Source organism: Scyliorhinus torazame, chromosome 22, assembly GCF_047496885.1.
Source record: "Scyliorhinus torazame isolate Kashiwa2021f chromosome 22, sScyTor2.1, whole genome shotgun sequence".
Taxonomy (NCBI): domain Eukaryota; kingdom Metazoa; phylum Chordata; class Chondrichthyes; order Carcharhiniformes; family Scyliorhinidae; genus Scyliorhinus; species Scyliorhinus torazame.
The window spans coordinates 103,742,588-103,768,863 of NC_092728.1; the positions used below are offsets into that span (position 1 = coordinate 103,742,588).

Genomic DNA, 26,276 nt, shown 5'->3' on the forward strand with positions numbered 1-26,276 from the left:
CGGCCGGCACCGCATACCTGGCGTCATCCGCGCATGCGCTGTTGCCGTCCTCTAAGTCCGCCCCGCAAGAAGATGGCGGACGGATCTTGCGGGGCCGCTGAAGGAAGGCAGTCCTCCTTCAGAGAGGACGGGCCAACAATCGGTGGGCACAGATCGGGGGCCACCCCACATTTGAGGTACCCCCCCGGTGCAGGATCGCCCCTCGCCACCCCCCCAGTGTTCACGCGCTGTTCCCAACGGCAGCAACCAGGTGTGGACGGCGCCGGGGGAACCCGCTGTTTTGGCCTGGCCGCTCGGCCTATCCGGGCCTGAGAATAGCGGGGGTGCCGGAGAATCGCCATTTTCGGTGTCTCCGGCAATTCTCCGGCCTGCGGAACTCGACCGGGCTGTTCCCGCCGCTTGGGAGAATCGCGGGAGGGTGTCGGACCGGCGTCCCGGGAAATTTTGGCGGCCCTGGCGACTCTCCCAACCAGCGCGGGAGTGGAGAATCTCGCCCCTTGTCTCTTTATATACACAATAGTCATTTTGGAAACCCAAGTTTAGAGCATGGAAACACCCAGGTCAAGAAAACGCTTCATACTCTTATAAGGGGCTAGTTGTGAAGACTCCACTAACCACAGTGAATGATAAAGACTGATCGACACACTTACTGCTTTACAAAGTTATAGAACTGAGACAAAGGCTAAAAAGGTTATTAAAATTATTTTGTGGGAGGTGGGTATTTGTGCTGAATGCAAGAAATTGTTATATTTTATATTTGTTGCAGTAATGTTATTTTAAAAACCTGGGGGTTAAGATGCATACAGCCAGTATGTCTGCTAAAGCTGCGATGAAGGGGTCATAAAAGTGAGATAATCCTTGATTTTGCAGGGGAAGTGTTCTGCTGATAGATTTGAGAACCATTATTTATTTAGATATGTGGCTAATTAAATATTGTTTTGGTTTGGAGGTCCCTGGGTTGTAGGTAATTTGAGAGATATTGTATTTGGTCCTGGCTAACCAGATCATGGGACATCTTGTGGGAGGAGACAGAAGAATGTCTTATGTCTTGGGTACTGATGATGGAATTAAGGGGAGGAGCCAGGTCTGCCTGTAGATTCAGTTTGTCACAGGACTTTAGTCTGCCAAGTGTCTTTCAGTTTGCTACTGAAAGATTCTCTCCAAGGTCTCAGCACAGAGGAAAGCAAGTAAACCTGATTGCTAACGTTATTTATAAGTGGTATTTGAACTATATTGGATTGCTTAATTGGAATATATAGTAGCAGGTGCAAAGAGTAAGTTAAAGTCTTTCCTTTTACTTAAGAGTTGTTGTAACTGTTATCTGTAAAGCTACCTTTTGTTGCTAACGCAGTTAATTCTGTGTTTAAATTGAAGTTTGTTTTAACATAAAAGATACCTATGGGTCAGTGTTGTCACTCCAGTGGTGCAGTTTTACAAATAGTTAGGTTCTCATCCAGGATCCTAACACATCACTGACTCAGCCAGCATTTATTGGCCATCCCTAATTGCCCTCGAGAAGCAAGAGCAATAAGCTGAGTAGACAGCTAAAAACGTTCAGCCTATATATTAACTAGGCAGAAGGAAAGGTTGTATTGTGGTACAAGAATAGACCAGGTTTCCTCAAAGTCAGAGCATTCTCAGGAGGAACAGGGGACATGCAAAGAGTGTACATGGCTGGAGCTGGTAGCTCCAGGGCTTGGAAACAGGATGTGTTGTCATCTTGGGTCGTCCTATCTTCTCAAGATAGCCGGAGCCTAGGAAACAGGCATGCCATCTTGTCATTGAACATAATATGGAAGATGTTTAATTTAATAAAACTTGTTATAGTCCATGAATCATAAGAGTTACCTTTGCTGGACTAACCTTTGTTACGATGTTAACCACATAGGGAAACCTCCAACAGCCCAAACTCGGTCAGCTCACTTTCACAAACTATCACAGGTATTAAAATGTTGTGGCTAATGACAATTATCGAAAAACATCTCTTAAAAGCTGCAGTTTCTTACCTCCAACGGCCAGAATCATGTGACCAAGTGGAGGTCCGCTGTCATCAATAAAAAACATTTGCTTCATGTACAAGGAAACAAATTGTCCATAATAAACTTCGTCAAACCTGGGGAGAGATTTTAGATGCTGCAATCAATGAAGGTCTAAGGAAAGGGGCAAATCTGAGACAAGTGCAGAGACCAACTTGTCTGATAACGGTTTCATGAGGAATTTAGATTACGAGATTACTTAATAACAGACTGCAAAGTTGCAAAAATAAAATGGTCCAACAAATAATAGCTGCCAATCTTCAAATTTTCACAGTAATCACTGATAAAAGATTTATCAAAATACACATGGGGAGGTCACGCGACGTGAGTGCAGGATCTTTTCATCCTTTAAAAAAATATTTTTTTTATTCAGCACATTTTTCATTTTATATTTTTTTTAATATAAATTTAGAGCACCCAATTCTTTTTTTTCCCAATTAACGTGGCCAATTCACCTTCCCTGCACATCTTTTTCGGGTTGTGGGGGTGAGACCCACGCAGACACGGGGAGAATGGGCAAACTCCACACGGACAGTGACCCGGGTCCGGGATCGAACCCGGGTCCTCCGCACCATAGGCAGCAGTTCTAACCACTGCGCCACCATGCTGGCCAAACATTTCCCATTTTACAAGAGGAAAAAAAGACATTCATTCAGCCCTATACAATTATCATATTCAACAAAACTTAATTTTCACCAAATGCAAGACACTACGATAGGTCTCCCACCCATGCCGTCATCCTAGGCGGCTCCAAAGCTCGCTGCCCTAAAAAAACCCTCCCCCGGGCTATCAGGAAGGCAAAGGCCACCACGTCGGCCCCTCTCCCTTCCTGAACTCCCGGTTCATCCCATATCCTGAATATCACTACCTGGGCTCGGTGCCACCCTTACTCCCAAAATCTCTGACATTGTCTCAAAAAAAAGACTCCAGAATCTCGCCAATTTCAGACAGGACCAAAACATGTGAGGGGGCTTGCCAGCCCCCTCAAACACGGCTCACATTTGTCCGCCACTTCCGGAAAGAACCCATTCATGTGCGGTTTGGCCGTACGCGCGCTGTGCACAACTTCAAATTGAATCAGGCTCAATCCACAACCCTCCACTGAATGTTGCACCCAATTCCTCTTCCCGCTTTCTCTTTATCCCCTCCAGCAAGGCCCTCTTCCTCAGCTGTCCACATCTGAAATTTTCCCTCCCCTATCTCATCCCCAGAGACAGCCTTGTCCATCAATGAAGGGGGTGGTATCCACGGAAAGGTGGCCAACTCCTCTCGCGTAAAGTTCCTAACCTATAAATACTAGAACCCATTTCCCCCCGGAAGCTGAAACTTATCCACCAGCTCCTCCAGCCCTGAAAATCTACCCTGCAGAAACAAATCCCTAAACCTCTCTACCCCCTCCCGTTCCCAAACACGGCAACCTATGGTTGCCACACATCGATGCCCACAATGACATTCCCAAAATGTTGCCTAAACTGGTTCCAAACCCTTAACAAGGCAACATCTACCGGACTAGTGGAGTACTAGGCCGGTGAGAACGGAAGCAGAGCCATTACCAGTGCCCTCTAACTCAGCCCCTTACTGGAAGTTTCCTCCATCAGTCCCCAAACCTCCCCTCATCCCACGACCCATTTACGAACATTCGATATTTGCCGCCCAATAATATTTCATCAAATTTGGCAACGCCCAACCCTCCTGACCGCTTGTCCCTCTGCAAAAAAAGCTCTCCAGATCCAAGGCACCCTGCCGGCCCACACAAAGGCCGAGATCAGCTGATTAACCTTCCCAAAATAGGATTTAGGTATGAAAATCAGCAGATTCTGGAAGATAACTATGGAAGGATCATCATTTTCACAGTTTGGACCCGCCCAGCCAAAGATAGCAGGAGAGCATCCCACCTCTTCAAATCCCCTTCACCATCAGGTTGGTCAAATTGAGGTTGTGCAACCATGCCCAGTCACGAGCCACCTGTATTCCCAAATACCTGAAGCTCGACCTAGCCAGCCGGAACGGCAGTTTCTCCAGGTCTCCTTCCTGTCCGTTGGAGCTCACTGGGAACACCTCATTCTTCCCAACATTAAGCCTCTACCCCGAAAAGCAGCTAAACTTACCCAGCACCTCCATAATGCTACTCACATGAGAGCAGGGGGGTCTGTCACATATAACAGCAAATCATCCATGTTTCAGGACACTCTATGCTCCATACCCCCTCATAACCTCTTCCAGCCCCAGCGGTGCCTCCAACCCTTGCACTTTCCCCTCTTCCACCCCCGCGAAATCTGAACCATCCAGAAACCATTTCATGTCCGGATCCACCCCCCTCCACGGACTCCGACCTGTACAATACCCGGTAGAGGGTCTCAAGCACCCTATTTACCTTACCTGGTCAGAAACGACCCCACCCCCCTGGGTCCCTTATTTGCACTCTCTCCCTCGAAGCCGGCTGTCAGCTCAGCTGGTGCATCAATAGCCCACTGGCCTTCTCCCGATGCTTGGAAAAGGGCAACCACTTTCCAGTCGAAACCAGTTCAAACTCCATCTGGAGCTTCTTCCTCTCCTCCATCAACTTCTCCTCGGGGGGGCGGGCAGCCCAGCGGCGCAGTGGATTAGCCCTGCTGCCTCAAGGCGCCGAGGTCCCAGGTTCGAGCCCGGCTCTGGGTCACTGTCCGTGTGGAGTTTGCACATTTTCCCAGTGTTTGCGTGGGTGTTGCCCCCACAACCCAAAGATGTGAAGGCTAGGTGGGTTGGCCACGCTAAATTGCCCCTTAATTGGAAAAAATGAATTGGGTACTTTAAATTTTTTTTATTTTTTAAATCAACTCCTTGGGGGTAGCTGAATATTATCGGTCCACTGCCAGAATAGTGTCTATCCACGGCTGCCACTCCATCCTTCCCACCTTCTGCTTCCAAGGAGGTGATCCGATCTTCATGGTGGGTAACAGTCTCCTCCCCTTCTGGATCGATGCTTTCTCCACCTCCAACCACTGCTTTGTCTTCAGGTGATGACCCGGAGGACTGGAGAATAGCCAATGTTGTTCCTCTGTTTAAGAAGGGTAGCAAGGATAATCCAGGGAACTACAGGCCGGTGAGCCTTACGTCAGTGGTAGGGAAATTACTGGCGAGCATTCTTCGAGACAGGATCGACTCCCATTTGGAAGCAAATGGACGTATTAGTGAGAGGCAGCATGGTTTTGTGAAGGGGAGGTCGTGTCTCACTAACTTGATAAGAGTTTTTCGAGGAGGTCACAAAGATGATTGATGCAGGTAGGGCAGCGGATGTTGTCTTTATGGACTTCAGTAAGGCCTTTGACAAGGTCCCTCATGGTAGACTAGTACAAAGGTGAAGTCACATGGGATCAGGGGTGAGCTGGCAAGGTGGATACAGAACTGGCTAGGTCATAGAAGGCAGAGAGTAGCAATGGAAGGATGCTTTTCTAATTGGAGGGCTGTGACTGGTGGTGTTCCGCAGGGATCAGTGCTGAGACCTTTGCTGTTTGTAGTATATATAAATGATTTGGAGGAAAATGTAACTGGTCTGATTAGTAAGTTTGCAGACGACACAAAGGTTGGTGGAATTGCGGATAGCGATGAGGACTGTCAGAGGATACAGCAAGATTTAAATTGTTTGGAGACTTGGGCGGACAAATGTGAGGTAATGCATTTTGGAAGGTCTAATGCAGGTAGGGAATATACAGTGAATGGTAGAACCCTCAAGAGTATTGAAAGTCAGAGAGATCTAGGTGTACAGGTCCACAGGTCACTGAAAGGGGCAACACAGGTGGAGAAGGTAGTCAAGGCGGCATACGGCATGCTTGCCTTCATTGAGTACAAGAATTGGCAAGTCATGTTGCAGCTGTATAGAACCTTAGTTAGGCCACACTTGGAGTATAGTGTTCTATTCTGGTCGCCACACTACCAGAAGGATGTGGAGGCTTTAGAGAGGGTGCAGAAGAGATTTACCAGAATGTTGCCTGGTATGGAGGGCATTAGCTATGAGGAGCGGTTGAATAAACTCGGTTTGTTCTCACTGGAACGACGGAGGTTGAGGGGCGACCCGATAGAGGTCTACAAAATTATGAGGGGCGTAGACAGAGTGGATAGTCAAAGGCTTTTCCCCGGGGTAGAGGGGTCAATTACTAGGGGGCATAGGTTTAAGGTGAGAGGGGCAAGGTTTAGAGTAGATGTACGAGGCAAGTTTTTTACGCAGAGGGTAGTGGGTGCCTGGAACTCGCTACCGGAGGAGGTGGTGGAAGCAGGGACGATAGTGACATTTAAGGGGCATCTTGACAAATACATGAATAGGATGGGAATAGAGGGATACGGACCCAGGAAGCGTAGAGGATTGTAGTTTAGTCGGGCAGCATGGTCGGCACGGGCTTGGAGGGCCGAAGGGCCTGTTCCTATGCTGTACTTTTCTTTGTTCTTTGCTCTACCCTTTCAGGGGCTGCCTGAATTCGTTCTGTCACCTTCGCCCAATCTTCAGTGACCGCCTGCCTTTGCTTTTTAAATTTGGTCGAGAGGAACTCAACCAACATCTCCGTAGACCAGAGCGGGAAACAGTTCCACAGGTCCGTACACCACGGTTTCCCCTCCTACGCCACATGCGTCCTCCGAGTCCGATGAATAGCCCTTATTCGACACATTCCTCATTTGGTAACTCTTCAACATCTCTCGCCAGAGGAATCTTTTGATAGGTGCCTTTGTGAAAAAGAGCCAAAATCCTCGTTTGTTTGTGGCAGCTGGAGCGAGCTGAGGTGGGGCTCTGTTTTCAGTGGCGCAGTTGCTATTCAGCAGGCTCTCGCCTTGGCGGTGCTGTGAGCGTCAATGATGGCTGCCAATGGAGATGCTGTCTTGGCTGGAAATCTCAGCTCTGCGGTTCACGTTGTCAGGTTACTTTTATGGAGACGCACAAGGAGGTTCTTGCACTCGAGAGAGCACTTTCCCTGGTGGGATCCCACCTCAATATTGTTGAGATCCTCCTACATGGCTTGTCGTTCATTGTGAAGGGATAAGGAGAGGGGGACTGAGCAGGGTATACCACTGGGCCCGGTCCCTGGGGAGAAGTGGTAGAAGAGTTCCCGAGAGAGATTGAAAATTGGCTGCCAGGTTTCGGTAATCTTGATTTGGAGGCTGTGTGTATCAGATTCACGGAGTGTATCGATGGAGCACAATATACCCTCATCAAGGCTAGGGGTCAGTTCGGCCTACTGACCACTCGTCCTGTATTGACCAGTCGTGAGGGGTTGGAGGCGGCCGAACCGGTCGGGACCTAGGCTGTAGACCGCCTGCGTGTTGGTGAGATAGCATGAAGGAAGTAATGGATCTGGTGCTTCAAACGTCAGAATCCTTGGAAGACCCTGAAGAATGTGCGTTGATCCTGCTCTAACCATAGCTTTTGAAATGAAATGAAATGAAAATCGCTTATTGTCACAAGTAGGCTTCAAATGAAGTTACTGTGAAAAGCCCCTAGTCGCCACATTCCGGCACCTGTTCTGAGAGGCTGATACGGGAATTGAACCGTGCTGCTGGCCTGCCTTGGTCTGCTTTCAAAGCCAGCGATTTAGCCCTGTGCTTTGCTTTTGTATCCTGGATATTGGTCTTTGTTGATCATGTTGTTGTTTTTCTGCTGCTGTATTTTCTCCTAGGGAGTGTGAAATAGGGGTGTGATGACCGTACCTTTGGTTATCCTGATTTAGCAAATTCATAAAACATACAGAGCAGAAGGAGGCCTTTCGGCCCATCAGGTCTGCACCGACCCACTTAAGCCCTCACTTCCACCCTATCCCCGAAACTCAATACCCCTCCTAACCATTTTGTGGACACAAAGGGCAATTTAGCCTGGCAAATCCACCTAACCTGCATGTCTTTGGACTGTAGGAGGAAACCGCAGCACCCAGAGGAAACCCACGCACACACGGTGAGAACGTGCAGACTCCGCACAGACAGTGACCCATTGGGCAATCGAACCTGGGACCCTGGCGCTGTGACGCCACAGTGCTAGCCACTGTGCTACTGTGCTGTATGTTGAGTCGAATATGGAAATTGGGATTTGTGCACAGCTTCACTCCTCTATTACACCTTGCAGTGTCTTATAATCTTTGAGATTGAGGGAGGCGGATGTTATTACCCTCTGCCTTGATTAGACAGAAGATGAGTGAGGAGCGGGAGGGGGGTGGAAGGTTGGGGTAGGTAGAGTTAGTTTGTTCCCACTATGATTGAGGACTGCCAGTTACAGCTAATCGTCAGCTTCTAAAATGTAATATGCTAATAAATATACTTTAAAAGAAAGAGATGATCGGAAATTTCTTTTTGTCTACAAAAAAAGCCATTGCCAACTCAGCCACTTCCTTTCACACCTTCAACTGCACTCTCCAAGATATCAGTGTTTTCACCGTTTCCCCAGAGTCACAGCTATAAACACTTGGGGTAAAGCTAAATATTTGAAGTGGATGAGGAGAATAGGACTATTTGTAATAACACCCCCAAATGATCTGTTGCTGCTCTGAATCTTTTTAAAAAATAAATTTAGAGTACCCAATTCATTTTTTTTCCAATCAAGGGGCAATTTAGCATGACCAGTTCACCTACGCAACACATCTTTGGGTTGTGGGGGTGAGACCCATGCAGACATGGGGAGAATGTGCGAACTCCACATGGACAGTGAGCCGATGCGCTCTGAATCTTTGGGATCAGTATTTTTGTTTTTACTATACCGGACACTGGAACTTTGTAAGAGTTAATCATCACATTCAGCAAGTCTATGCGGAGTCTGCATGTTCTCCCTTTGTCTGCGTGGGTTTCCTCCAGGTGCTCCAATTTCCTCCCACAAATCCCGAAAGACGTGCTGTTATATAATTTGGACATTCTGAATTCTCCCTCCGTGTACCCGAACAGACGCCGGAATGTGACGACTAGGGGCTTTTCACAGTAACTTCATTGCAGTGTTAATGCAAGTCTACTTGTGACAATAAAGATTGTTATGATACCTTGACACCTAGTGCTGTGGCCTCCTCATTTCATCAAAGGACAATCACCACCTATTTTAGAGTAAGCTTTTCCATTGACATAAGGGTCGAGGACCAGAGGACATGGATTTGAGATGAATGGAAAAGAACTACTGGCGAAATGTGAAAAATCTTTTTTCGGGATCGGGAATGCATTGCTCGAGTATGGTGGAGTCAGGTTCAATCGTACTTTCTTGGGAGTGAACTGAAAGAGTTCTGTAAAAGCCATCACTTCTTCAGTACATCTATTATTGCCAACACTGCCTCTAATATTAAACTATCTAACTAGTTAATATGTGTTTTTCCTTTAAACAAAGGATCATCTTACAGAAATGTACTTTTCAGTGTTAATGTCCTCTGCTATTAACTAAACTGTATGTTACAGGCTGATCGGAGTTTGGTATTGCTTCATGGATCACCACAAACCACAAACTAGCAGCTCTCAAAGGTGATAAAGCAAGTAAACTAGCAGAAATTCATTTATTTTAAATCAGTAATTCTGTTCCGCTCTCCACAGTACTTGGCTGGGAGAGATGTTCAGTACTTGGGTGGGAGAGATGTTTTGAGGAGAGCCACACCACTGAAGATCGCACAGACACTGAGGAGTACAGAGCTTGCAGTAGTTTAACATAGAATTTAACATAGAATTTACAGTGCAGAAGGAGGCCATTCAGCCCATCGACTCTGCACCGGCTCTTGGAAAGAGCACCCTACCCAAGGTCAACACCTCCACCCTATCCCCATAACCCAGTAACCCCACCCAACACTAAGGGCAATTTTGGGCACTAAGGGCAATTTATCATGGCCAATCCACCTAACCTGCACATCTTTGGACTGTGGGAGGAAACCGGAGCACCCGGAGGAAACCCACGCACACACAGGGAGGATGTGCAGACTCCGCACAGACAGTGACCCAAGCCGGAATCGAACCTGGGACCCTGGAGCTGTGAAGCAATTGTGCTATCCACAATGCTACCGTGCTGCCCACCTTTGTGTAAAGTTTGAAGGAAATTTGAAAGAGCAGTTCAACATCAGGAGTCATTGATGTGATATGTCTCAATGGTATTTATTACTCATAGATGACACCTTCATAAAGGTTACAACAAGTACTGGAGTGAGTGAGTGAGTATAGGTGAAAAATGGGCACAAGATCTGGACTAACAAAATTATCAGTCTCATCCTAATAGGGTCACGAAAGGAAGAAAGTCAACCAGCTTGCCCATCTTGGAAATATATTACATGGTGGCTTTTGAAAGACTGCTTCACACAAAGACAGAGCAGCTGAACCCCGTAACATACTTAAAAGCTGACTGAAGAGGCCTAAGGAAAGACCCCAAGGAAATAAAAGAATCAATTCTCACAAGATTGAGAGAAATCGAAAACACGAAGGAAAACAAACAGGCTAAAGTGGGGGTCATGAAGCTACCATCCAGTGTCAAAGGCCATTCCCTGATGGTGCTGACAACTTGCTCGTGTCATATACAGAATGTCACCCAAGTGGCACCATTTATGGGTATGCCACATGGTTAAAGTACGGTAAATGCCCATAACACGCCAGTTTGAGTTTCATTTCATTGGTCACGTGACTTTTACAATTCCCTTAGGTCATCACGTTTTTTAAAAATAAATTTAGAGTACCTAATTATTTTTTATTCCAATTAAGGGCAATTTAGCGTGGCCAAACCACCTACCCTGCACATCTTTGGGTTGTGGGGTTGAAACCCATGCAGACACAGGGAGTATGTGCAAACTCCACACAGACAGTGACGCAGGGACGGGATTCGAACCCGGGTCCTCAGCGCCACAGTCCCAGTGCTAACCACTGCGCCACATGTTGCCAGGTCTTCACATTTTTAGCTTCCGACTTGTAGGTTTTTGAATTCAACATTGCTGTGCATCTTATGATCCTTGTGTCAATAACTTGATTGTTAAACATGCACAGCAGTCTTATCAATATCCTGTTCCTTTGTCAACAGTTATCTTCCTTTCCCAGTGTTAAGTCAGCAACAGTAAGCTGCTGATCAGTATGTTTGTGGATGATATGAAAATTGGTAGGGTGGTACATAGGGAGGATAGTCTTCAATTACAGGATATAGATGGGCTGATCAGATGGGTTGATCAGTGGCAAATGGAAATCAATCCGAATAAGTGTAAGGTGATACACTTGGGTGGGCAAACTAGGCAAAGGAATACATGATGAATGGCAGGACCCTGGGAAGCACCGAGGAACAGGGGGATCACGATGCTCATGTACACTGGTCCCTTAAGGTAACAGAGGAGGTGGATACAGTGGTTAAGAAGGCAGATGGTATACTTGCCTTTATTAGCCAAGTCAAAGAGTTTAAGTGCAAGGAGGTTATGCTGGAACCGTATAAAACATTGGTCAAGCCACAGCTAGAGTATTGTGTGCAGTTCTGGAACCCACATTATAGGAGGGATGTGACAGCACTGGAAAGGGTGCAGAGAAAATTTACCAGGATGTTGCCTGGGCTGGAGAGTTTTAGTTATGAAGAGAGATTGGATAGGCTTGGATTGTTTTCCTTGGAGCAGAGGAGACGGAGGAGGGACATGATTGAGATGTAGAAAATTGTAGGGGCATAGGTGGACAGAAAGAAACATTTCCTCTTGGTGGAGGGGCCAATGACCAGGGGGCACAGATTTAAGGTAAGGGGCAGGAGGTTTAGAGGGGATGCGAGGAAACCTTTTTACCCAGAGGGTGATGGGAGTTTGGAACTTGCAGCTTGAAAGAATGGTGGAGGCAGAGATCCGAATAACATTTAAGAAGTATTTAGATGTGCACAAAACTATGGGTCAAGTGCTGGAAAATTGGATTAGAATGGTTGGGTTGTTTTTGACCGGCACAGACGTGATGGACCAAAGGGCCTTTTCGGTGCTCTTCCTTAACTATGACTTTACCCAGGAGTGTCATTTGTGATCAAAAGATTGGAGCTGTAAGCATACAATTTAAACCAATTCCTCCCTCATGAGCTGTTCTGCATGAAAAGATCGCTATATTCTCACTCGTGGCATTATAGCAACAGATTGCAAGTGGATCTGTAAACTGGAGGTATCTTGTTGAAAAAGACAATTTAAAACAAACAAAAACACTTACACGACAGCGTTTGGATACATCAGCCCCCATAATCTGTTCCCAATTCCCAGGACAGTAAGAATGGTTAAAACCACATCAACGTGCACTGTGACGATAATCGGCATTTTCAGCAATCCCGGCATTTTTCAATTGATAGAGCTGGAAGAAAGACTCAATACGATAAAGATTATCAGATAACAACCCATTGCTGTTATTCTGTTGCATAAAAACGTTAACAGTAAAGATGACCGGAGAATAGTGGCAGTGTGACTGGATTAGTAAACCAGAAGCCAAGACTAATGATCAGACACGAGTTCAAATTCCTTCACAGAAGTTGGGCGGATTTAAATTGAATTATAAAACCAGCAGAAAAATGCTCGCATTACTAATAATGATCATGAAATTATCAGATAGCAGTCAAAACCCATCTGGTTCAGTAATGTCCTTCGGGGGATGAAATCCGTACCCAGTTTGACTGACATGTGACTCCAGACCCCCAGCAACATGTCTGACTTTTAACTGAAAGGGCGGCACAGTAGCTAGCACTGTTGCTTCACAGCACCAGGGTCCAGGGTTCGATTCCCGCTTGGGTCACTGTCTGTGCGGAGTCTGCACATTCACCCGGTATCTGCGTGGGTTTCCTCCGGGTGCTCTGGTTTCCTCCCACGTCTCCCAAAGACGTGCCGTTAGGTGAATTGGACATTCGGAATTCTCCGTGTACCCGAACAGGTGCCGGAATGTGGCGACTAGGGAATTTTCACAGTAACTTCATTGCAGTGTTAAGGTAAGCCTACCGGTGACAATAATAGATTATTAAAATGGCCTTACAAGCCACTCCGTTGTATCGAACCACACGAGAATGCATTATGGGTCTGCCTACACCAGATAGGCAGCAGCGGTTCATGGCAGCAGCTCACCACCACCTTCTTAAGGGCAATTAGAGATGGGCAACAAGTGCCGGCTTAGCCAGCAACACCCACATCCCATGAACAAGTAAAAAGTGAAGCTAACTTCATCAAGCCCACCTGTCCATAGAATTCTACTGCTGCATTTCCAGCAACAATGAATCCAAAAGCTCAAATATTAAATACATACAAATAATAAATCTATACAACTGAACAACACTGCAGAATTCTCAAGCAATAATATCTTAACAGGTGCAGTAGCACCTAAATTTCAATATGTATTTGCTTCTAATTTATTTGCTCATGGGATGTGAGCATTGTTAGCTAGGCCAACACTTACAGCCCATCCCTAATTACCCTGGTGAAAGTGCTCATTCACTGCTTTTCCAGGAGTTCCACTAACATTGTTCTAGAATCTGATGTCAAGTGATCTGTTCAATTTATTATTATATCTTTGTCTAGCACTTAGACCTAACTGAGCGGCTTGCTTGGACATTTCAGAGGGCAATTAAGGGTCAACCACATTGCCGTGGGTATGGAGTCACATGTAGGTCAGACCGGGTAAGGATAAGATTTCCTTCCCTCAAGGACATTAATGAACCAGGTGGGGTTTTACGATAATTCCATAATGTAACAGTTATTACCGAGGTTTTAAATTTCAGAATTTTAAATCGCGCTTAATTAAAACTCACAAACCGCTATGTTGGAATTGGACTTGGGGAAGAGGGTTGTTTGATCCTCAAAGCACTCACCCAGTGAAGGGCAGTTGGACTTCAACCCTCACCAATGAGGCATGCTTTGACCATGCCTCCCCTATCCCCCAGGTGAGAAGTCCTTTGGGGGAGGGGGGGTCTTTCACCCCCACCCCCACCCCAATATCTACTGAGGGGCCCATAGACAAACAGTTCCCAGAGTAGGGGGCCTTAGATGCCCTCTCCCCCCCATAGTGTGGGGACCTTGGCTACACACCCCTCCCCCACAATGAGGGGGCCTCGGGTACACACCCCTCCCCACAATGAGGGCCTTGGGGACACACCCCTCCCCATAGTGTGGGGGCCTCGGGGACACACCCCTCCCCCAGTGAGGGGGCCTCGGAGACACACCCCTCCCCCACAATGAGGGGGCCTTGGGTACACACCCCTCCCCCATAATGAGGGCCTTGGGGACACACCCCTCCCCCATAGTGTGGGGGCCTCGGGGACACACCCCTCCCCCAGTGAGGGAGCCTCGGGGACACACCCCTCCCCCACAATGAGGGGGCCTCGGAGACACACCCCTCCCCCACAATGAGGGGGCCTTGGGGACACACCCCTCCCCCATAGTGTGGGGACCTTGGCTACACACCCCTCCCCCACAATGAGGGGGCCTCGGGTACACACCCCTCCCCCAAAATGAGGGGGCCTTGGGTACACACCCCTCCCCCATAATGAGGGCCTTGGGGACACACCCCTCCCCATAGTGGGGGCCTCGGGGGGACACCCCTCCCCCAGTGAGGGGGCCTCGGAGACACACCCCTCCCCCACAGTGAGGGGGCCTCGGAGACACACCCCTCCCCCCACAGTGAGGGGGCCTCGGGTACACACCCCTCCCCCCACAGTGAGGGGGCCTCGGGTACACACCCCTCCCCCCCACAGTGAGGGGGCCTCGGCTATGACCATCTCCCCACATATTGAGGGAACATTTCCTTCTCCCCCTCCTCCATAGTGAGGGGGCCTTGGACCCAGTTGCTGGGATACGGGCCTCGCGGGTTGGACTCCCGGTTACCTCCTACCCGCTGCCTCCAACTCCCGGAGCGGCTCGGGCTGCGCGATGACCTCACCGGCAGCGTGTCGCCATGACCACCGCGTTCGACGTGACTCAGTCACGTGACTACAACGTGAGGGGCGGGTCAGTTACACGCACGATTTGCATATTTGTAGCAGCCCGGCTCTGAACAACCTCCATCCTCTTTGGTGACAATAACGTCGGATAGAGGCAAATCCCCATTGGGAACAATAACCCCGGAGAGGGGCAAATCCCCATTGGGAACAATAACCCCGGAGAGGGGCAAATCCCCATTGGGAACAATAACCCCGGAGAGGGGCAAATCCCCATTGGGAACAATAACCCCGGAGAGGGGCAAATCCCCATTGGGAACAATAACCCCGGAGAGGGGCAAATCCCCATTGGGAACAATAACCCCGGAGAGGGGCAAATCCCCATTGGTAACAATAACCTCCGGAGAGGGGCAAATCCCCATTGGTAACAATAACCCCGGAGAGGGGCAAATCCCCATTGGGAACAATAACCCCGGAGATGGGCAAATCCCCATTGGTAACAATAACCCCGGAGAGGGGCAAATCCCCATTGGGAACAATAACCCCGGAGAGGGGCAAATCCCCATTGGGAACAATAACCCTGGAGAGAGGCAAATCCCCATTGGGAACAATAACCCTGGAGAGGGCCAAATCCCCATTGGGAACAATAACCCCGGAGAGGGCCAAATCCCCATTGGGAACAATAACCCCGGAGAGGGGCAAATCCCCATTGGGAACAATAATCCCGGGGAGGGCCAAATCCCCATTGGGAACAATAACCACGGGGAGGGCCAAATCCCCATTGGGAACAATAATCCCGGAGAGAAGCAAATCCCCATTGGGAACAATAATCCCGGGGAGGGCCAAATCCCCATTGGGAACAAATACCCGGGGAAGGCCAAATCCCCATTGGGAACAATAACCCCGGAGAGAGGCAAATCCCCATTGGTAACAATAACCCCGGAGAGGGGCAAATCCCCATTGGGAACAATAATCCCGGAGAGGGGCAAATCCCCATTGGGAACAATAATCCCGGGGAGGGGCAAATCCCCATTGGTAACAATAACCCCGGAGAGGGCCAAATCCCCATTGGGAACAATAACCCCGGAGAGGGCCAAATCCCCATTGGGGACAATAACCCCGGAGAGGGCCAAACCCCATTGGGGACAATAACCCCGGAAAGGGGCAAATCCCCATTGGTGACAATAACCCCGGAGAGGGGCTAATCCCCATTGGTGACAGTAACCCCGGAGAGGGGCAAATCCCCATTGGTAACAATAACTCCGGAGAGGGGCAAATCCCCATTGGGAACAATAATCCCAGAGAGGGCCAAATCCCCATTGGGAACAATAATCCCGGGAGGGTCAAATCCCCATTGGGAACAATAACCCCGCAGAGGGGCAAATCCCCATTGGGAACAATAACCCCGGAGAGGGGCAAATCCCCATTGGGAACAATAATCCCGGGAGGGGCAAATCCCCATTGGAAACAATAACCCCGCAGAGGGGCTAATCCCCATTGGGAACAATAACCCCGGAGAGGGCCAAATCCCCATTGGGAACAATAACCCCGGAGAGGGGCAAATCCCCATTGGGAACAATAACCCCGGAGAGGGGCAAATCCCCATTGGGAACAATAATCCCGGGGAGGGCCAAATCCCCATTGGGAACAATAACCCCGGAGAGAGGCAAATCCCCATTGGTAACAATAACCCCGGAGAGGGGCAAATTCACATTGGGAACAATAATCCCGGAGAGGGGCAAATCCCCATTGGGAACAATAATCCCGGGAGGGGCAAATCCCCATTGGGAACAATAACCCCGCAGAGGGGCAAATCCCCATTGGGAACAATAATCCCGGGGAGGGCCAAATCTCCATTGGGAACAATAACCCCAGAGAGGGACAAATCCCCATTGGTGACAATAACCCCGGAGAGGGGCTAATCCCCATTGGTGACAGTAACCCCGGAGAGGGGCAAATCCCCATTGGTAACAATATCTCCGGAGAGGGGCAAATCCCCATTGGGAACAATAATCCCGGAGAGGGGCAAATCCCCATTGGGAACAATAATCCCGGGGAGGGGCAAATCCCCATTGGGAACAATAATCCTGGGGAGGGCCAAATTCCCATTGGGAACAATAACCCCGGAGAGGGGTTAATCCCCATTGGTGACAATAACCCCGGAGAGGGGCAGAGGGGCAAATCCCCATTGGGAACAATAACCCCGGAGAGGGGCAAATCCCCATTGGTAACAATAACCCCGGAGAGGGGCAGAGGGGCAAATCCCCATTGGTAACAATAATCCCGGGGAGGGGCAAATCCCCATTGGGAACAATAACCCCGGAGAGAGGCAAATCCCCATTGGTAACAATAACCCCGGAGAGGGGCAAATCCCCATTGGGAACAATAATCCCGGGGAGCGGCAAATCCCCATTGGTAACAATAACCCCGGAAAGGGCCAAATTCCCATTGGGAACAATAACCCCGGAGAGGGCCAAATCCCCATTGGGAACAATAACCCCGGAGAGGGCCAAATCCCCATTGGTGACAATAACCCCGGAGAGGTGCAAATCCCCATTGGTGACAATAACCCTGGAGAGGGGATAATCCCCATTGGTAACAATAACTCCGGAGAGGGGCAAATCCCCATTGGGAACAATAATCCCAGAGAGGGCCAAATCCCCATTGGGAACAATAATCCCGGGAGGGGCAAATCCCCATTGGAAACAATAACCCCGCAGAGGGGCAAATACCCATTGGGAACAATAATCCCGGTGAGGGGCAAATCCCCATTGGGAACAATAATCCTGGGGAGGGCCAAATCCCCATTGGGAACAATAACCCCGGAGAGGGGCTAATCCCCATTGGTAACAATAACCCCTGAGAGGGGTAGAGGGGCAAATCCCCATTAGTAACAATAACCCCGGAGAGCGGCAAATCCCCATTGGGAACAATAACCCCGGAGAGGGCCAAATCCCCATTGGGAACCATAACCCCGGAGTGGGGCAAATCCCCATTGGGAACAATAATCCCGGGGAGGGGCAAATCCCCATTGGGAACAATAACCCCGGAGAGAGGCAAATCCCCATTGGTAACAATAACCCCGGAGAGGGGCAAATCCCCATTGGGAACAATAATCCCAGAGAGGGCCAAATCCCCATTGGGAACAATAACCCCGGAGAGAGGCAAATCCCCATTGGTAACAATAACCCCGGAGAGGGGCAAATCCCCATTGGGAACAATAATCCCGGAGAGGGGCAAATCCCCATTGGGAACAATTACCCCGGAGAGGGGCTAATCCCCATTGGTGACAATAACCCCGGAGAGGGGCTAATCCCCATTGGTGACAGTAACCCCGGAGAGGGGCAGAGGGGCAAATCCCCATTGGTAACAATAACCCCGGAGAGGGGCTAATCCCCATTGGTGACAATAACCCCGGAGAGGGGCAAATCCCCATTGGTGACAATAACCCCGGAGAGGGCAAATCCCCATTGGTACCAATAACCCCGGAGCGGGGCAAATCCCCATTGGTAACAATAACCTTGGAGATGGGCAAATCCCCATTGGTAACAATAACCCCGGAGAGGGGCAAATCCCCATTGTAAAACAATGACCCTGGAGAGGGGCAAATCCCCATTGGTGACAATAACCCCGGAGTGGGGTAAATCCCCATTGGTAACAATAACCCCGGAGAGGGGCTAATCCCCATTGGTGACAATAACCCCGGAGAGGGGCAGAGGGGCAAATCCCAATTGGTAACAATAACTCCGAAGAGGGGCAAATCCCCATTGGTAACAATAACCCCGGAGAGGGGCAAATCCCCATTGGGAAGAATAACCCCAGAGAGGGGCAAATCCCCATTGGTGACAATAACCCCAGAGACAGTCAGTCTGAATTTGGGGTTGGAAATGAGAAGGTAAATATCAGAGTAATAATAATAATAATCTTTATTGTCACAAGTAGGCTTACATTAACACTGCAATGAAGTTACTGTGAAAAGCCCCTAGACGCCACATTCCGCCACCTGTTCGGATACACAGAGGGAGAATTCAGGATGTCCAAATTATCCAACAGCACGTCTTTTGGGCCTTGTGGAAGGAAACCGGAGCAGCCGGAGAAAACCCACGCAGTCATGGGGAGAACGTGCAGACTCCGCACAGATAGTGACCCAAGCCGGGAATTGAACCTGGGACCCTGGAGCTGTGAAGCAACAGTGCTAACCACTGATGACTTTGATCCGTTGACTTCTGGGTTACAATTGCTCTGCGCCACTCTGCTATGTTTTTTTTTAATCGTTCATGGGATGTGGGCATCGCTGGCTGTGCCAGCATTTATTGCCCATCCCTAATTGTCCTAGAGGGTGCAGTTAAGCATCAACCACATTACTGTATGGAGTCACATGTCGGCCAGACCAGGTAAGGATGGCAGATTTCCTTCCCGAAGGGCATTAGTGAACCAGGTGGGCTTTTACGACAATCGACAATGGTTTCAAAGTCATCATTAAACTTTCTAATTCCAGATTTTTATTGAATTCAAATTTCATCATCTGTAGTGGTGGGATTCAGACCCAGGTTCCCAGAGCATTACCCTGGGTTTCTCGTTTACTAGTCCAGTGACAATATCGCTACGCCACCGCCTCCCCGATGTCTGGCGAAATCTGTTTCACAAGGTTGTCCCCAAAATATACTTTATTCATAAAATTCATAAAAGTACATTACAGTTTCTCCATTTCTGGTCAGTCCAGACCCCTCCCCATTTTGAAATTCTCTTCTCAACCTTCTTTGATCTAAGGAAATTCGGCATGTCCACATTTACCCTTACCAACTTATACAGATGCACCATAGAAAGCATCCTATCGGGCTGTATCACAGCCTGGTATGGCAACTGCTCGGCCCAGGACCGCAAGAAACTTCAGAGAGTCGTGAACACCGCCCAGCCCGTCACACGAACCAGCCTCCCATCCATTGACTCCATCTACACCTCCCGCTGCCTGGGGAAAGCGGGCAGCATAATCAAAGACCCCTCCCACCCGGCTTACTCACTCTTCCAACTTCTTCCAACGGGCAGGAGATACAGAAGTCTGAGAACACGCACTAACAGACTCAAAAACAGCTTCTTCCCCACTGTTACCAGACTCCTAAATGACCCTCTTATGGACTGATCTCATTAACACTACACCCTGGATGCTTCACCCGATGCCGGTGTTATGTAGTTACATTGTATACCTTGTGTTGCCCTATTATGTATTTTCTTTTATTCCCTTTCCTTCCCATGTACTTAATGATCTGTTGAGCTGCTCGGAGAAAAATACTTTTCGCTGTACCTCGGTACACGTGACAATAAACAAAATCCAATCCAATCCAATCCAGGAGAACAGCCCAGCTTCTTCAATCTATCCTCATAACTGAAGACCCTCATCACTTTAACCAGTTTTGTAAATCTCTCTACACGCTCTCTAAAGCCTCCACATTCATCCTAAAGTGTGGTCCCCAGAGTTGGACATAACACTCCATATAATCACTCATTTGGCCTCAAGGTTCAGCAAAACTTACCTGCTTTTTAAAAGATTATTCGTTCATGGAATGTGGGTGTCATTGGTTAGGCCACTGCTAATTGCCCTTAAAAAGATGGCGGTGAGCCACCTTCTTGAAGTGCTGCAGACCATGTCGTGTAGATACACCCACAGTACAGTGCTGTTAGAGCGGGAGTTCCAGGATTTTGACCCAGTGACAGTGAAGGAACAGCGATGCATTTCAAAGTCAAAATGTTTTGTGCTCTCTGCCTCCATTTATAAAGCTCTGGGTTCTGCACATCTTATTGAACCACTTTCCTAATCTGCCTGCTACCTTCAATGATTTATGCACCCATGCTCCCTGGCCCACCTGCTCCTTTAGAATTATTATTTTATATTGTCTATGCTCATTCTCCATCCAAAAGAGTTTTGCTCCATGCCTCTGGTCTGAATGGTATATTGATTCTGTCATGGGAAGTGTCCCTTTAAGAAAGATTTTTGTCTTATCACATGGCTTCAGTGATGTCATTGTGTGGGTGGAGCTGGGCTGTGGCTCTGTGAGCTGTTTTTGATTTTGCTTTCACATTCGGCTGCTGTGGACTCAGACAGGTGAAAGAGGTTTTTGGGACCTGTCTCTCTCTAGTTTTCATTTTAAATATCTGTTCCACTAAAAAAATACATTGATTATAGTTACCGGCTTTGGTAACTTAAAAGATACAGTTTGCTTTCCGGAAGGGTTTAAACCTGCTGGTGAGACGGTGTCAGAATCTCAGGGAAAGCCAGTCTTATTCAAGTGAGAATGCAGTGTGCTGGGCCACGTCCTTGAAAAGGGACTTTGGTTTATGGTATTCTGTTTTTGAATTGGAACAGTTAAGGGGGAATTCATTAAGTGTTATACATAGATTATTGTAGCTGTGTGGTGTCTTTATGTTTGTAATTCATTTTTAAAATTACTGTTTGTTTATATATATATGTTAACTAAGTTCTTAGAATAAAGTCTGTTTTGATTAAAGTGTCTGGGAAGACTGTTGAATCACACCTCAAGTATAGGCTCTTGTGCTCATCCTAGCCAAATTCAATAAAACATTATAGGTCAGGTGAACTCCATAATACACTTGGAGTTTTTAAACACTGGTCCATAACAGTTCCCAGTTGTCAGAGTTCAGGACATCAAGGGTTGACTGGAAAAGATTCTGGAATGGAAGGGGAAGTAACTAAATTAAGGAACAATATCACAAGCATAGCAATCTGTGCAGTATTCCTATTGCTGCTCATTGGAACAGACTGGGAGCGAAAGATTAGGATTTTCACTGTGACTGGACAGGTGATGTAGAAGGGGGTGCAGGGGCATGATTTCAGACTCCTGGGACTTTGGGTTAAACTTTTGGTGCCAGCAAAGACTGTAGATGAGGGACAGCTTTTACCATTGCTCATGTACAGAAGGATTTACACGCTCTCATTGAATGGTAAATCTGGCAGAGTGGGGAAAAATATAAACTACTTAGGGGGCAGGGTGAGGGTGTGTGGGAGGCAATGGGTATCTGGAATTTGTACATAAAAAGGCTGTGGATGGTGGGACAATTGAAATGTTTAGACAGATTGGAGTTTTGTTGTGTAACGGTATCAAGGAATATGGGTCAGGTAAGATCTCAATGAATGACCTTTTCCCATGCAAGTATGTTGTGTGTGATGAATGTAAGAAATGGTACGTATATTGTGTTAAATGTATCTGGCACAGTAATTTTTATTTCAAAGTCTGGGTTACGGTGTGTATATACCTGCTACAATAATACCTTTTTAAAATTCCTGGTTTAAAACATTGACAGACACTGGCTGCAAAAAGGTGCAATTAAGATGTCGTATAAGTGAGATCAGCATTATTTCCAACCATGCTTATGTTTACAAGGAGAGGCTAATGAGTTTTTGTTATGATATTTGGGAGCAGATAAGAGATAGTGTGACTAATCATAAATAATTAGATGATCGGATTTGAACGAGGTGAAGGTGATGTAATTAACAGGATTAGCCAGGTCTTTAGCAGGACGGAAACAGTCAGTTTGGAGTGAGTTCTCTGGAAGTTGTGAGCGGAACAGCTTCTGCCAAAGGCTTTCAGTGAGCAGTGGTCTGACACGTATAAGAATCTGCAGGCTCTTTCCTGACAGGATCTCTCTCTCTCTCGCTTTCTCCATGCAATCTTTTAAATTTATCCAGAGGCTGGCAAATAAACGTGTGTTGGCTAACTTTATATGTAAGTGGGGTTTGTCATGTGAATGTCCCTTTAAGAAAAGTGTTTTTCTAATCAAATGGCTGCAGTGATGTCATTGTGTGGGTAGAGCTGGGCTCTGCTCTGCTTTTTACTTTCGTTTTGAGCTAGAAGCTCCTTTTGGCTCTGTGTTTAGTTTTGCTTTCAGTTAGAGAGCTGCATTCGAACCAAACAGATGTGTATTGATCTCTCTGCAACCTAAAGAATGTCTCCAGATCACTTGATGATTTCAAAGTAATACCTGTTTCTGTAAGGAATGCAAACCTACTGTCTTTGGTAAAAAGTTTTTTTTTTACTTATGGATGTTGTTAGGAAAGTTATTAAGGGTTACCTATAGAGCACTGTATCTGTTTGGAGGGCTATCAGTGTTGGTAGTTGGTAAGATGTTTACTGTGGGTTTATATAATGTTTTTAAAATAAATTTAGAGTACCCAATTATTATTTTTTTTCCAATTACAGGGGCAATTTAGCATGGCCAATCCACCTACCCTGCACATCTTTGGGTTGTGGGGGTGAAACCCACGCAGACACGGGGAGAATGTGCAAACTCCACACGGACAGTCACCCAGGGCCGGGATTCGAACCCAGGTCCTTAGCGCCACAGTCCCAATGCTAACCACTGCGCCACATGCCCCCCCGGGTTAATATAATGTGAACTGGATTCATAGAATAAACATTGTTTTTGTTTAAAAATACTTTTAATTGGGGCTTCCGGTGACGGCGGGCGGGAGGCGGCCGCACAATGGAGGGCTCCCGTTCGGGAACGGCATTTTCGGGGCTTTAAGTCCGGTCCCAGGGTCCACGGAGGTGGCAAAAGCAGGGAGAAGGCACAGAGGTGGCAGAGTGAAGGCACAGTGAAGAAAAATGTTGAGGGTGAGCAAATGAACGTACGTAAGGAAAACAGCTGAAGGTCCGTCGGGGAGTGGAAAGGTCACCAAGGAAAATGGAGGCTGGAGCACCAGGGAAGGCCGCATTGCTTACGGCTGAAGAAATAACTAAGGTGATGGCTGTGGAATTCGAAAGGCAGTTTACAAATGGGGCTGGTTTAGCACACTGGGCTAAATCGCTGGCTTTTAAAGCAGACCAAGGCAGGCCAGCAGCACGGTTCAATTCCCGTACCAGCCTCCCCGAACAGGCCCCGAACAGGCGCCGGAATGTGGCAACTAGGGGCTTTTCACAGTAACTTCATTGAAGCCTACTCGTGACAATAAGCGATTTTCATTTCAATTTTCATTTCAAAATACATGGAGACGGTGAGGAAGGAGATGAGGGAGGTTTTGAGTGCGCTGGTGGAGGAGGCGATTTCCCCGGTGACGCGCAGTGGCGGAGGTGCGAGAGCAAGGGGAGGCGCTGAAGGAAGTGGAGGAGACGTTATTGCAGCACGGTGATCAACTTGCCTCGATGGGGAAGGAGATGTGGAAGGTGATGGACATTAACAAGGGTCTGCGAGGAAAAATGGAAGACCTGGAAAACAGATCCAGGCGACAGAATTTGAGGATTGTGGGGCTGCCCGAAGGAGTTGAAGGACCGAAGCCGACTGAGTATTTTGCCGGGATGCTGGCGAAACTATTGGGGGAGGGGGAGGATCCCTCCCGATATGAACTGGATCGGGCTCACCGGTCGTGGAGGCCTGTACCAAAGGCGAGTGAGCCGCCAAGGGCAGTGACTCTGTGCTTCCGTAGGTACAGTGTGAAGGAGAAGGTCCTGAGCTGGGCCAAGCAGAAGCGGGTGGTGCAGTGGGCTGGAGCTGGTATACGTGTATACCAGGACCTTACGGTGGAGCTGGCGAGGAGGCGGGCTGCCTTCAACCGGGTGAAGAGGGCACTGTACATTAGCAAGGTGCGGTGCGGCATTGTATATCCAGCGAAGCGGAGGGTGACTTACAAGCTCAGGGACTTTTATTTTGGAATGGCGGAAGCAGCGGAGGAGTTTGCGAAGGCAGAAGGACTGTGGCAGAACAGAGAAATTGAGAAATGGCCATGTGCCGATGTAACCTCATGACTGTATTTTCTTCTTTTTTGTTTCACTGCGTGCGGGTGTATGGGCTAAAGGAGCCAATGTTGTATATATTTGGACAAAGGAAGTGATGGGACTTTCACTCGAAATGAGGGCTCTTTGGGGTGTAGGTGGATTTGCGGGGTTTGTGTGCTAAAAGGGGATCTTTGGGCTTTCCTAGAGCCGGGAAAGGGACCCGGGTGGGGGCCTCCACGCTGGCCGGTTTAAGCCGGCCAGTGAACGGGAGTGAGGTGGGGGGAGGGGCTGCGGCCATCGGAGCCTGGCAGAACAGGGTCCGAGTGGTCTAGCCGGGGTGGAAAGTTGGGGGGAAGGAACCGAGGTTGTGGGGAGGAGTTTTACAAGAGGCAGTGGACGGGAGGAGTTGGAGACTGGGGGGAGGGGGGTACAACTCTTGGGTATCATGTACGGTACTCTTTCAGAGGTTGGATGGTGTTGAGTGTAGGGGGGGAGTGGACTCTATAGGTCAATGGTGACCATGGGCGGTCCCGGACTCCTTTTTCTTTTTCTCCTTTGTTTTTTTGTTGCCACCGTGGGAGGGTTTGTTTTATTGGATGCATATATTGACAGGTGGGCCGTTGTTTGGGGTGGTGGGAGGATGGGACCGTTGGTATTGTTAAGGGGATTGATTTTGTATTTGTTACCGTTTACTGTTTGTGGGAGGGGTGTAAATTTTGAAGGAAAATGTGAAAATGGAGAATAAAAACATTTTTAAAAAAAATACTTTTAATTCTCTGTTGCATCACACCTGTAAAGTGGGCCCTTGTGCTCCCCATCACCAAAATCTATTCAAAGTTGTGGGCCAGGTGAACTCCATGATATACTTTGGTGTTCCCTAACCCCTGGCCCATAATAGGTTTGACCTGTGATGGGTTTTGCTTGATTGGAGGTAAAGAAGGTAGCAGTTAAAGTGTTTCATTATATTTTAAGCGTTGTTTAACTGGTAATTGTAAGCTATCGTTCTGCAATGTTAAATTTAAGTTCAATACTGTGTTAATAATAAAGTTTGTTTTAATGTTGTTCTTTAGGGTTTTGACCAAGGGTGGTATCATGACTGGTACAGGCTTGGAGGGCCAAAGGACCTGTTCCTGTGTGTATTGTTCTTTGTATACCATACCCCTATTTGTGTGTAAAATCACTGAAAGAACATTACAGCACAGGAACAGGCCCTTCGAGCCTGTACCGGTCATGATACCACCTTTGGCCAAAGCCCTCAGCACTTCCTATACCCATCCCATCCATGTATTTGTCGAGATGCTTTTTGAATGCCGTTAATGTATCCTGGAACAAAGTATCCTTTGCTCACAATCTTACAAATTAAAAAGTGATTGGGGTTCCTGTCCGGAATCCAGGCAAACGTTGGAGTCTGGTCCAGGATGGTAATGTCGTAGATCAGGGGCGAAATTCTCCGGAAATGGCGCGATGTCCGCCGACTGGCGCCCAAAACGGCGCCAATCAGACGGGCATCGCGCCGCCCCAAAGGTGCGGAATGCTCCGCATCTTTGGGGGCCGAGCCCCAACCTTGAGGGGCTAGGCCGGCGCCGGACGGATTTCCGCCCCGCCAGCTGGCGGAAAAGGCCTTTGGTGCCCCGCCAGCTGGCGCGGAAATGACATCTCCGGGCGGCACATGCGCGGGAGCGTTAGCGGCCGCTGACAGCA

General features: G+C 48.2%; 1 protein-coding gene across 5 annotated transcripts in view; it reads right to left on the reverse strand.

Moving 5' to 3' along the window:
* Positions 1-14,878, reverse strand: part of pomt1 (protein-O-mannosyltransferase 1) — a 61,782-nt gene extending 46,904 nt beyond the window's left edge. The window contains exons 1-3 of one of the 5 annotated variants that reach the window (XM_072488790.1): positions 14,798-14,878; positions 12,150-12,287; positions 2,007-2,113 (exon numbers count right to left, since the gene is read on the reverse strand). In XM_072488790.1, coding sequence (XP_072344891.1) covers positions 2,007-2,113; positions 12,150-12,271 — 229 coding nt within the window. In that variant the 5' untranslated portion in view covers positions 12,272-12,287; positions 14,798-14,878. The other 4 variants (XM_072488794.1, XM_072488793.1, XM_072488792.1 and 1 more) reach the window with 4 other exon arrangements.
* Positions 14,879-26,276: the final 11,398 nt, after the last annotated feature.